At 36.8% G+C, this 13,781-nt stretch overlaps 1 protein-coding gene across 1 annotated transcript in view; it reads left to right on the forward strand.

The window, feature by feature from the left end:
- Positions 1 to 13,781, forward strand: part of LOC140238134 (unconventional myosin-Va-like) — a 228,407-nt gene continuing 214,626 nt past the window's right edge. Inside the window, exon 1 of the mRNA XM_072318070.1 lies at positions 1 to 229. Coding sequence (XP_072174171.1) covers positions 203 to 229 — 27 coding nt within the window. The 5' untranslated portion in view covers positions 1 to 202. The remainder of the gene's footprint in view (positions 230 to 13,781) is intronic.

Genomic DNA, 13,781 nt, shown 5'->3' on the forward strand with positions numbered 1-13,781 from the left:
GCGGCGACTGATGATCACTCCTCTCACTGAACGTGGCGTCGTACATCCGTCAATCTTAGCTTCTTTCCCTTTCACATCTTCGACAACACCTTTAATCATCGAGGAATATACAGTGGCCACACATTCTCTTGGATGTTACTGGGGACAATCATGGAATCGTAATCTTTAACTGGATAATAGTTCACTGCGAAACGTTCTGAGGATGACTACGAAGGAACTGTACTGCAAGGTAGGTACGCCCCCTGCCAACACGGCCCGGCTAGTGGGGTCTCTAGAAGTATCGTCGAGTGAGTTGTGGGGAGTGCTGGCAAAAGACAGTGAGAATGATGACTGAGCTGCGATATCACACCGGGAACTGGTCATTCATTGATTGGTATCTGCACTACTGTTGTGTGATAGAGTTATGTGTTGATTCTGGCTGTGCCCGCAATATTGTTGTGAATGTGTGTCATAATTGCTGGATTCATGATTTGCATGGACATTACAAAGGACATCTAGTCCCAGATAAAAATAGGTCCTGGCTTTAGCAGCTAAAATTCCTAAAGATTTTCTGCAGGCATTTTCTGAAAGGTCTTTCTGAAAACTAATGTATGAATATTAATAAAACCCTGTGTGTCTCACATCCAGTAGAGATTTGATATAATTTAGCATGCAAAGGAGATAGCATTAACAATGTTTCTCATGACCTACTTTCATGACCAACCAATGAGACAAATTTACTCATCATATTATGCATGGCTCAAAGCTTTCCAAATTTCTGTAACATACTGTATTTTGCCCCGATATCAGGTGCATTGATATAAATGAATAAAGTAAGTGGGGGTAAACTTGGGCCCCTCTGTTAGGGTGATTTTACCAAACCTATGGTACTACATATTTTACTATTATACCGCAGGTGTTTAAAGTTGTGAATAACAAGTAAAAGTTCATAAAGCAAGTCTCCCATGCCATGATTCAGCCATAACAGTGTCCAAAATTTGACCGCCTCCTACATTGTACATGTAAAACCTAGATTTCTATGTCATATGCCTTTAGATGTCAAATTTTGGCACATGAGGTGTAGGTTTTTTACCAAATGTTTTACAGGGTAGGCATTAATATTTAAGGTAATGAGATTTCTAGAGGGATGGTACAGTTTGGGTTTAGATGGGGCTGCAGGTTTCCAACTGTCTTTCGCATGTGTTTGTGAGATAATGAGAAACCTCATGTGAAATATGAAAGAACATGCAATTCTTAGAGGAATTCACAGTTTATTTGATTAAAATTAGTCTTGAAATGGCTGAGATATCCAAAGAAGCGATTCTAATAAAATGCGACTGGCCACAACTTTTATTAGGATCTCTTTGTTTTACTTTGTTGTTGGATAAAGGAGTATGTAGACGGACATGTACATGTGTATTAATTATGAACCAGCTCAATAGTGTGTTTATAAAAAATGGTATCTGACAAATTGCCAACTGTTGCACTGTAGATTTCACATGAGAAAAATTGAGAATTAACAAATTTATATTATGCCAGTGTTGCACATTTTATAGTGATCACATTGAATTTATGAAAACTGGTGCTGGTACCGAATGTATGTGTACAGTGTAGATCTTGTTTCTCTACCAGGTGAAAACTGTTATTTCTTCTGGGTCAGATCTGCTGTCTCTTTTGTGTGTGTGTGTGTGTTCGTGTGTTTTTCATCAACATCTAAAACAAATATAATGTTATGCTGATTAGAAAATATTGATGCAATATCCATACAGATATTACAGTAAATATATCATTTCATTTTGTATTTACTTAATATCAGAAAGCTTTCTCAAATGAGATTTTATACGCTCAATTTTGTTTTGAGCGCCTTATGATCCTTTCTGTGTGTCTACTTTAATATCGATGCCTTATTGGCAGTAATATCCAAATCAGCGTGACATATTAATAGACCTTTGTTGATTTGTTCCAAATTACAAATGCAGGATGTTGTGTGAAGTGACTGTAAATAATAGCTGGGATAGTGATTGTCATCTTCCTTGTCATTCTTAATTAAGGACACGAGAGAGGGAAAGAGAGAGAGATATGGGGGAGGGGTGGGGGAGAATGATAGAGAGAATGGGAACTGTGAGAGTGTGCCGTCACAATATTTTTTGGGCGGACTGACGTAACTCCAAGGGCGGTTTTGGCCTGAGCCGGGGTTACAGCGCTATTTTCGTCCCACTTGGGTAAATACGACGGAAACAATTGCCTGTCAAGTGTCTAGTGGGAACTTCTTGTCGTGGGACTCTACTGGCACCATGTGACTTGTTCTGGTTAACTCTCATGGAACCAGCATCTCAAAGTTTCATTGATATAATGTGCAACAGGTTTACCAGCAGTATTGACAGGGTTAGGTTAGGATACCAAAGTATTACTCAGTTTGCCATTCCAACTGAATTTGTTGTATCCTAGACAATAGGTTGATGAAAATCTATGATTGTTTGTCTGTAAAATTAGTCATAATTGATGAGCTGTTACAAATAAGGAGAGGTGTTAAGATCTTTGATCTGTAGAGTGCTATGCCTGTAGGTTTTCCCAGATTTTAATTACTTTTATTGTTGTTACCATACTACTGAAACAAATAATAGCATGATACCCTAAATCTTATTATGATGATTCACAAAATTGAAATGTTTTGTTATGTTTTGAAGTAATTAGTCAGCTGGGTATGGTGGAGCAGGGAGAGAATGTTTTCAAGCCAAAGGTCATGACCCTAAGATTGACCATGAGTCATACTGTACCAGCAGGTATGTATACCAAGCTATGCAGGCAAGCATTCTTTGGCATGCGAGTATTCTATGACATTCCTTCCTTATTTGCCTTGATGAAAACATTAAGAATGTAGATGTCAAATTGAGGAAGTTGTTGGTTGTTATGGGTTGTAGGGCGTTAATGGGCTGTTGGGACGGGGCAATCCTGATAGAGTGGTTATTGTTGTTATTTTTACTTCTTGCAGAGGTGCATACGGAGCATCGATGAATAGCCAAAGTAATTTGTGAAACATGTCAATGTTGACAATGTGATTCTCATATATGTCATACATTGTATGGCTATGTTTCATATTATTTCATGGAATTTTTTGAACAGTCCATGAATAAAAATAAACACAGTCCTTGGGATTGAAACACAAATTTGGCTACCAAGTACTAGGTATTCACTGTATACCTGACTACTGCATCACATATTGTTGTATGACTTCCCGGCTCAAATCTGACAAAGAGTAGGCTGGAATGAATTCCACTTTCTCTTTATAGCATTTGAAAACAGTAAGCTCGAAGATTTAAATGTTGAAGCAAACCTTTTTCAAATTGGACCATCCTACATTTATTAAAAAAGTGATTGAAATACATACAAGAGAGTTTGGGGTGCAGTTTCATAGAAAAAGGAGAAAATACGAATAAAAAATTTGGGTCACTTAGACATGCTGTGCAGAAGTATCAATAAAAACTTATATTTCACAGTGAAAGAAGCACCAGTCTGAAATAAAGATATGGTCCAGAAAAACTGCTATTAAATATCTTGATATTAATTTTGTTTTGAGCCATCAAATTTTTACAGCAGGTAGAGAACAGACTACTATGCCGGGTAAGACAAACTTGAAAATTTGAGCTAGACAATCGTAATGACACATTTTGGTCTACGACAGAGAATCCTACTCCTATTCTTTGACGTTTTGTGGGTTTAGCTGGGCAGTCACATTTGTGACTGGTAACACAGTCAGCTAATGTGTTGATAGTCACAAGCATTGTCATTAAAATAGAATATATATCATCATATTTTCTCCTCAAATATTTGTTGCATACCAGTCAGTAGAGTCTATCTACAGTAGATGCCACTAGAGCTACAGTGACTGCAAATGGTGTGTAAAGCCATCTTGTTTACTTCTGTAAATAAGCAATTGGATGTGCTAATTCAAGCTCATCATGGCTCAATTTGACTGTGCATGGATCATATTACTGTCATGGATTCTTGATTCCCAGTTTGAAGGTCTGATATACGAATCATCACACTCAAGGTATGCATGCTTTAAAGACACAGTGATGATCTCTCTTTTTTTTGGGGGGGGGGGGAGGGGTCAAATTTTGGAAGAGGAAGAGTGTGTGTAGATATAGAGAAGGGGGAGGGATGATGATTCTCTTATTATGGAAAATCTATTTCACATCTGCAGTTGGCTCAGCAAACCTGCTACATGGTAAAAGTTTTAGGGAGACCCTTGTGGCCTCCATCAGTCTGTTATAAATGGGAATGAAAGGGTCAGAATCTGGTTCACAGATTTCCAGATAGCTGTATAGATCACATCCTTTGTAATTTATTTCTTGATTGGATAGATTTTGCAGATCTGAAAAAGTTCTGAACCCATGGTACACTAAATGAGACAGCTGTTCTAGGGTACCTGTAGCTTTTACATTAGTCAGTATTGGCATAAAAGCCATGCCAACATATGTGATAAAATGAATTTAATGTCATGATGAAAAGCACTATGCAGTATTAATTTGTAAACATGAGGCTTTGAAAATATCGCCATACAATTATGGTGTTTACAATGACTGTAAAACGAGGAATGTTCGCGTGCATTTTAAATTTTGCGAATTTTGCGAGCGCCAAGATTCGTGAAATCAAAATGCACGTGAAATTATTTGTCTACACTATGCATTGAATGCCAGTTGCAATTTGCGAAAATTTCATGCCACGAAAAAGGCTGTCGGCTCCAATTCCCGAAAATTTCGTGCCGCAAATATATCATGTTTACAGTAGTGTTCAATAAATTTTTGTCTTAGGAGCCCAGTTATTATTTTGTTTTATCAAAGGACACCGTAATCGCAAGAAAAATAAAAGATGATTTGTACACAAGACCATGATTGAAATTTAGTCAAACTGTTAGTTCATGATACAGTGAAACCCCGTTATAACGAGGTCCGTGGGACCGGCGATATTACCTCGTTATAACCGGTACCTCGTTATAACCGTACGCATCAAAAACAAAGAAAAACATAAGCACGACATCGGAATATACCCACCCTTTGCGTTGTTATTACACAATTATGGATCATTATTATTGAGATAATAAAGGGAAATTATTTGTGAATTAGACGGAAAAGTAGATGTTGAAATGAGATAATTCTTTATTGTAATTCTTGTTTGTTAATTTTTCCTAACACCAGCGCAAATAGAGTAAAATACAGGCGTTGTTTACCATAACTTGCGAGGTATTTTAACGCTGTTGATGCCCAGCGGGAATGTGATGATTTCATGAATCATTTCGGCTGTAATCTTATACAATATAATCTTATGATCGTTGCGCTCGAAGGGATTAAAAATGCGTTCTTTATTTTCTTCCGAAAATTTCTTCGCGTTTTGTACATCCGTTCTTGAAAAATATGCGACAGGATTGAATGTGGAAGGTTACGTTGTGATCCTTTTTACGCAAATCTGTACCTCATAGACCATTCTGAAAGAAAGAAAAATCTTCATTGTGAAATGCAGTGCTAAAATTGTGATAATGAACAAACCCAGATCTATTCAAACCAATAAATACGTTTGTTTCTAGGTTAACATGCTTATTCAACTATTTTTTACGCTACTGTCACCTGGCGAGATCGCGATAATTTCAGAGTAACATACATGCGTTATTTACCGTTAATTTGAGAGGTATTTTACGCTGTTGGAGCCCAGCGGGAATTCGATAATTTCATGAATCATTTCGGCTGTAAAACACAATGTATGATCGTTGCGTCCGACAGGATTAAAAATGCGTTCTTTATTTCTTTCGAAAATCTCTTCGCGTTTTGTACATCCTTGAACTGTTAAATGCGTTTATTTCTTTTTCCGAACACCGATTAAGTAGGTTAATATGCGTTATTCAACTATTTTTACGCTACTGTCACCCGGCGAGATCGCGATGATTTCATTAATTATTTCGGCTTTAATCATACACACTCATATTTAAATTATCATTTGTTAATGATAATGAACAAATCCAGATCTATTCAAATTAATAAATGCGTTTGTTTCTTTTTCTGAACACCGATTAAGTAGGTTAACATGCGTTATTCAACTATTTTTACGCTACTGTCACCCGACGAGATCGCGATGATTTCATTAATTATTTCGGCTTTAATCATACACACTCATATTTAAATTATCATTTGTTAATGATAATGAACAAATCCAGATCTATTCAAATTAATAAATGCGTTCGTTTCTTTTTCTGAACACCGATTAAGGAGGTTAACATGCGCTATTCAACTATTTTACGCTACTGTCACCCGACGGGATCGCGATGATTTCATTAATTATTTCGGCTTTAATCATCCACACTCATATTTGCTAAGCAGCAAAAGAACTGGAAGTCGGAACTAAAAATGGAAAGGATATAATAATGAGTTGCACACGCATTCCAATTGTCCATTTTTGGCCACAAGTGTCGCTACGTGAAAAGTTTTTGAATGCGTTATCTTTTTTATTTCTCGTTGCGGTGTGGTCTGCCCTAATATCACGCACGCGTGTCTCGCGGAAAAGAAAATCGAATGATTATGTTTAATGATTTAGTAGGAACATCGGAAGACATTCCTGTGTATTATCGCGTGATTTAGAAGAAAACATGGAAGGAACGGTTCTCTGCAAAACGGAAAAAGACGTGGATAGCGTGATTTCGGTTTTCAGGGTTTCGTTTGTCGCGTGTTTGAAAGCGGCAATTTAGTCAAGAAATGGAACCTCGTTATATCCGATCAAATTGCTTATGTTTTTCTTTATCATGATGCATCGAAATTGTCCTCGTTATAACCGGAATCTCGTTATAACCGAACTCGTTATAACCGATTCGTTCTGCCATAGGTTTACACGCAAAGGAAAACGGGACCGACGCGATTACCTCGTTATAAGCGGTTCCTCGTTATAACCGAACTCGTTATAACGGGGTTTCACTGTATTGTTTTCTCTTACATGTACATACAACATTAAAGTATGAGTTCTTCAGCTCATTGTGCTCAGAGATTCAACAAAATACCCATACGTAGCATACATGTACCTGTGCGCTTGAGTTCAGGGAAGTGATTGAATGTTACACCTGAGCGGGTGAGGCTTCATGTAGTACAATGTAGTGTGCATGGCATGTCTCAGGGCTCCTGTATAGATTCTAATCCCCCCTTCCATGATATGGGGGATGTTTTCAATTTGGCCCAGTATCCTTCTCAGCTGATGACAGATTGGCCAATGTCCCCAAGTTGCACCCTGCACCTTCCAGTTATTAGTTTGCCAGCCATTTTATTTTTGTCTCCAAGGTACTAGTACCAAGGAGGTAAACCTTGCTAGTACTACCTCAAGGAATTACAACATGTAGCCCTGCCTACAGCTGTACATTGTAGGCATGAGATGCTATACTTGGCCTTGTGTACACTGTAGATGACGACTTAATAACCGTTATTGATCAAGATTGCAATAAATAACAGATCTATAGATTCATGCCAGAAAGGACTGAATTGTAAGATGCCTCAAACTTGTGCAATGCTACATTCTATGGAATACCAGTATGAACATGTTGGACATTGCATTATACAGTATCATTACTATCAAGGTAAAGCTCAAGAATGGATACCCCTACACTGTACACTGTATGAATTTCCAGTGGATAATTTCAAGCTTAACCTGCCTGTTACAGTGAGTTAGTGGAATCCCCTCCTGCATTGAGCAAGGAAATGTAATAGTCCAAATTGAGTCTCGTAGGACCACCCTCAAAAGATTCCATCGATATCACATGCAGAACAGCTGCTGAGGGTAATGGAAAGACTTAGCATCTCTCTCTGTCCCTGCGAAGCTGAAAGTTCAACGATATGTTGAAACTACATGTAGCCTACCCCCTGGTACTTATTACTCTCACTCATCAGTGGACTTTGCTTATCCTCCCTCCAAGTGGTTAAGATGTAGATTGGGATTCTCCAGTAATGCGGTCAGGAAGCTCCCAGAATGAGGTTGACGTTATTGATTAAGTAACGCTTCCCCTCCGAATCGTGCATGTGGTTGGTCTGGGAGTTAAGGACAGGGGGATGGGGGGGTGGGAAAGATGATGAAATGAAATTGGTAAGGAGAGTATATGGTGCAGAAATAAAATGTGTGCACAATTATTTGTGCTTGCGTAATTTACCAAAAATCGCAGATATGTGGATCATGTGAATTGTGGAGTATTCTGCCATGTGTCCTGGTGAATGTTTCACTGTTTCAGAAATTTTGCAAGACTGGCCCTCACCTAAATTTTCCACATTTTATTAACCATTACACACAATGTAGTGGCTTCAGGTAATACTGTACAAGCTGAAATTTTCGCGGTGGTTTTATTTTCGCGAATTTTGCGAATCACCTTTGAATCGCGAAAATAACAACGCGCAAATAAGTAAGTTCAGTTAGACCCTCGCAACCGCGAAATTAAAAACGCGAAAATGTCCTCGAAGGACCAATTCGTGGAAATATCTGTACGCGAAAATTTCAGCTCGTACAGTAGTGAAAAACATTAGTATGTCATTATCTGTAATGATTGTAGACCTACAAGTGTGTAATATTACTTCCCAGTTGCTGATACCTTCTTGATTGTCAAAACATAGAGAAGAAAAATCAATACAAAAGTAGGTGGAAAAGAGAATGCTACTTTTGATGCATACTTTCATAATTTATTATAAATCAGCAGAAAGGAGTCCTTTTCATAATTATTGTCATTGTGGGTGATTGTATTTTACATGGCTGAATATGAGTCAATACCTACACTAACACACGTTTCCCTTCCTCATAAAAAAAAAAAGAATCAATGCATGTGGTAATTGGGTAGTACATTGCCATGCCTGCGTGGTTGCATCTCTTTTTCAATAGCCACTGACAGAACTTTTGAACTAGAATGCGTAATTGAGGATAAATCCTCTGACCACTTCTGTACAAAAGAAAAAGCAGACATTTCCCAATTGCATGCATGACCTTTGGTCTATAACTAGAAAAGATATCCTGCCATTAGTACACCCATTAACTAAACACCCAGTGACATTTATTGTGTGTGGATGAAATATTGATTTATAAAATCCTCCAAAACACCTGTCAGTGTTGAGCCCTATATTGTAGAAGTATATAATTTGATATACAAGTTTATTTTCTCACGTATCCAGATTCATTAAAAAAGGTAAATTACTCAAAAACTGTTGCACTTGGATAGACCAAGGTGGTCTTACAGTTACCAGTACTTTCTTAGAGAGACACAAGACATTTTATGTATAACTTGTAAATTATTCTATGACCTCAATCTGTTGTGAATATAATTTATGGTACATATACAGAATGATGATTCTGTCTTTACACTGTCTACGTATTAGCTACAGGCAAAATTGAGATGAAACTTTGTGTTTCAAAATACTTGTAAACTGCTTTTATGATTTAAAAGAGAAAGTATATGACCTTTGTATTGATTGAAATAATTGAAATGGAAATGTTACATATTATATGCTGTTCAATATAAGCAAGAAATATGGCATAACTGATGTGAAAATAACATATTGCCTTGAGTAATCTAATCTATTTACAGTACTCTATAAACACTACACTATTGTGAGAACTTTTCTGTTGGACACAAGAAGGTAGAAATATGGTAACTTTGCTGAATTTCTACAGAAATACATTTGTGTACCCAATGTCCAATATCTTGGAGGTTATATTTCAGGTGCTCTCCTTTGGATACTTTGATCTGTTCTATGTTTGCGATGACAGTAGTCCTGTGAGAGAAAATTGATATTTCATTTTACCCCTTTTATACTGCGCAGGACTTGAGCTCGCTTCTGAAGCGAGCTTACATGTACTTTAGTGTGGGCTAAAACCATACTTACATTTTTTCTGTCTTACTTTGAAAGTATGCATATAAGAAAGAAACACTTAGAAGAGTAGATTAAAGGTGCACAGGTTGTATGATCTATGTCAATTGTGCATTGCAAATGCACAGCTATTTACCAAGAGAGAATTGCTGTCAAGTTTATTTTCATCTTGATGTGCTATTGATAAGAGATCAAAAAATGCATACAAAAAATGTGCATGAATTGTATGCATGAACAGGTGTGCCATTTGACTTCTGATTAATTACGAACTCTGGGCCTGGTTTCATCCACTGCTCACTGTGTACGACTCTGGTTTCACTTCCTCATGGTATTACATTGTGTAGTATCTGGACTTGGGGCTACGTGAGGGATCATCTACACTTAATAATTTATTACAAGTGGATGTTGACTTTTGGATTACAGTGTATAGAATACATTAGGAGTGATTGTTCTTGTGTCAAGCACAAAATGTAGCCATATGCAAAGAAAGTGTGTCAGCTCAGTTAAAAAAGAAACATTGCAAAGAAACAGTGCATATAAACAGTGCTGTGCGTATAGGATATGACATAATAATGTAGGCCTAGTGCATTTTATGTGCTTACAGTCTGGTGTTTGCAGCGGTGTGGCCTGTGTTGTGTTCAGGTAACTGTGCATGGAATTGCAAATCACATGTTTACCTGCTATTTGTGTTTGTCACCATAGAGTGAACATCCATTGTAAAACGCATGATTATGCTATTTGATGCACTTTACTCCTTGACGATTCAAAACAACGAAGAAAAGTCTTCAAGGGTAAAGGTGTGGAAAGAGCTTAAATACCGTACAGTTATGAATCACATGCATTGTGTGAATGTTATTGAGTGTGGGAAGTGGTACAGAGAGAAGCCAAAATCAGTTACATATGCAGAATGAAACCAGAATGTTGATTTGTAGTAGACTTTTTCAAAGGGAGTGGTACAAATCATGCAAATCCTTGTGTAGGAGTTCTCTAAGATTATACAAAGTTGTAAATGATGCAATATTAGATCTGCAAAGTATTCTTTGTACTTTATTGTTATTTGTAGCTTATATTATAGAGATGATAAGATATGGATTACAGTTTAACACCACTGTATCTGTTGTAAGTGTACTATCTATGCTTTCTTGCTTTACACGCTTGACTGAGCTTACCAGACCCACAGCAATGCTGGAAAAAATTGCCTGTCCTGACAGAGCTACAATGTGGAGGAGATGCGATCTTGTGGCATATAATGCTTATGACATGTTTCCAGCAACACTCACTGTGCAGTTGACATGATTCATACTCATTAAAATGCAGCATTTGCAAGATGAAGTTTTTTATGCGAAGAGGTCTATGGAACGCCATTAAGGAAACAATACAAAATTCATTTCACTCCAGCCAATATTCATTTCACTTTTAACAAATACATTTCACTCACCAATATTTATTTCACTTTTTACAAAAATACATTTCACTTTTAGATAAAAATTCATTTCACTTTTCACAAAAATACGTTTCACTTTTAAACAATAACACATTTCACTTTTGAATAAAAATTCATTTCACTTTTCACAAAAATGCATTTCACTTTTAAATAAAAATACATTTCACTTTTTACAAAAATACATTTCACTTTTAAATAAAAATTCATTTCACTCTTCACAAAATGTATTTCACTTTTTAACCAAATTCATTTGACTTTTCACAAAATTTCATTTCACTTTTCAAGAAAAAAAATAAATCATTTCTTCTTTCCGTAAAAAAAAAAAAAAAAAAAAAAAAAAATCATTCCACTTTGGCGTACCATATCACTCTGACGAAACCATTTCACTGCACTAAAACCATTTCACTCTGATAAAACCATTTCACTCCGATCAAGAAAATACGTTCCTCTCTTTTCCCGGCCAAAAGGTGGCGCCAGTCTGAGAGGAGACGCTGCTATGGCACTTTGTTAGCGCCAAAGAGCGTACAACCCCTAAATAAGGGCCGTTCACGCGGTTTTGCGGCAGCGGCAGCGGCGGCGGTAGCGGCGGCGGTTTGCCGCTAAACTCTGCCGCAGCGGCCGCGGCACGCTGTGCACACTGGAGTGGTTTGCCGTGCGTAATCTGCAAATTAGATTGTTGCCCTTGGGCACCTGCAGTTTACTAGTAATCAGTTACATAATTATCATGCACATGTATACCGTGAATACATTCCCCATGGATCTGAGAATTTACAAAATCACTTTTCCAAAACGAAACAAACAATAAAGGAAATCAAGGATGCGTAACATGCAAGAAGATTATTGGACAATCAGTACTGGAATCTCAGCTTTTCAACTTTTTGCTAAAAAAAAAAAGAACACTTTCAACACAGACTGTTCAATGAAACTGCAAAATATTCCTTGTGTTACTGATATTGGTATGCACGCACAAATTATTGCATCGGACCACTGCCATATATACTGAGAAGGCGGTACATAAAATGTGTACATCCAACACCTCAATATCTCAAATATGATCTGCGAATGTCACATTATCCTTGTTCTTGTTTTATTTTTATTTTTTGGGTTCTTTTTTTTTTTACAAAATTAGTCTGCATCCAAAGTAATGATATCTTATCTTGTTTCATGTTAATGAGAAAATGACTAGCATTTTTTTTTTCTGGTGTCGGTAAAGTAGTCAACTGTATGAAAGATGAGCTCTTAAAAAAATAGAAAAACCAGCAACATACTTCTTTACTTGTTATTCCAATCTTTTACCATAGAATAGTATACCGGTATTATGATATAGATATTTTTTTTTTAGATCATCATGATTGTGTCATTCATTTTCACGTGCATGTTTGTGTAATGATTTTTGTACTTCATTACTCACTTTTCCTACTGCGCCTTGAGCACGTTAGTCATGTGGAATTGGCACATTAAATGTATACTGTATTATTATTATCATTATTACCGATGAACTCTATATGGATGAAATGTTAATGTTTGATTTAATTTCTGTCACAGTTCATGCTCTTTTTGGAAGTGTAGTTACAAAGGTGAGGGGATGTTTTAGGGAATATGCCTACCATTCACTCTCCTACTCAAACCTACTAGATCTACGTATGTAGAGTATAATGTAATCCACAAACGGCCCATAATAAACTCACCCACATACTGTACTCCCAGCTATGGAAAAACAAGAGTAGCATTTTCACTCTCCACAACATGTGTTTTATATTATGCATGGGGAAGAAATTAATGGCAGTTTTGCATCCTCTTAGAAAAAAAAACAAACAAACAAACAAAAACAAAAACTACACACACACACACAGACACACACACACACACACACACACACACACGATGTCAGTTTGGATTTCAAATTCATACATCTGCATTACACCATCAAATCTACGCTTTCAGAAATCTGGATAGCATTTTAATAGACAGTCGATTTCCAAGTGAACCACACAACTGTTGGGTAAAGTGATTACCAAAAGCCAACTGAGGTCGGTTTTATCTTAAGCAAGTTTTGTGGAATTGCACTAAATCTTTTCTTCGAAATTTAACCACCGAATGAAAACATTAGTTAACAGGAATTTTAATCAACTTATGTTGGTAAATGACAAACATCACTCGAAATACACATCAAACAATGTACATACACTAATACAAACCACACATGTCAAATTTAGCACTTGAGACACTAATTCAGGACAATTGTTCCAACATACAATCTCATTTGATGTGATCTAATTTGGCAGTCTGTTGCACAAATAAAGTACAGTGGTATACTGTTAACATTTGCGAAGGAAGTAATATAGCACATTCACATGTAAAATGAAAATTCACAAGATCTGACACTGTATGAGCAACTTTGTAAATCTGAATGGATAGACACGAGTTGTCAAAACAATACAGTAATGGTAGTATGGTACTGGATTTATGAATGATTGAAGTAC

This window comes from Diadema setosum, chromosome 14, assembly GCF_964275005.1.
Source record: "Diadema setosum chromosome 14, eeDiaSeto1, whole genome shotgun sequence".
In the NCBI taxonomy this organism is placed as follows: domain Eukaryota; kingdom Metazoa; phylum Echinodermata; class Echinoidea; order Diadematoida; family Diadematidae; genus Diadema; species Diadema setosum.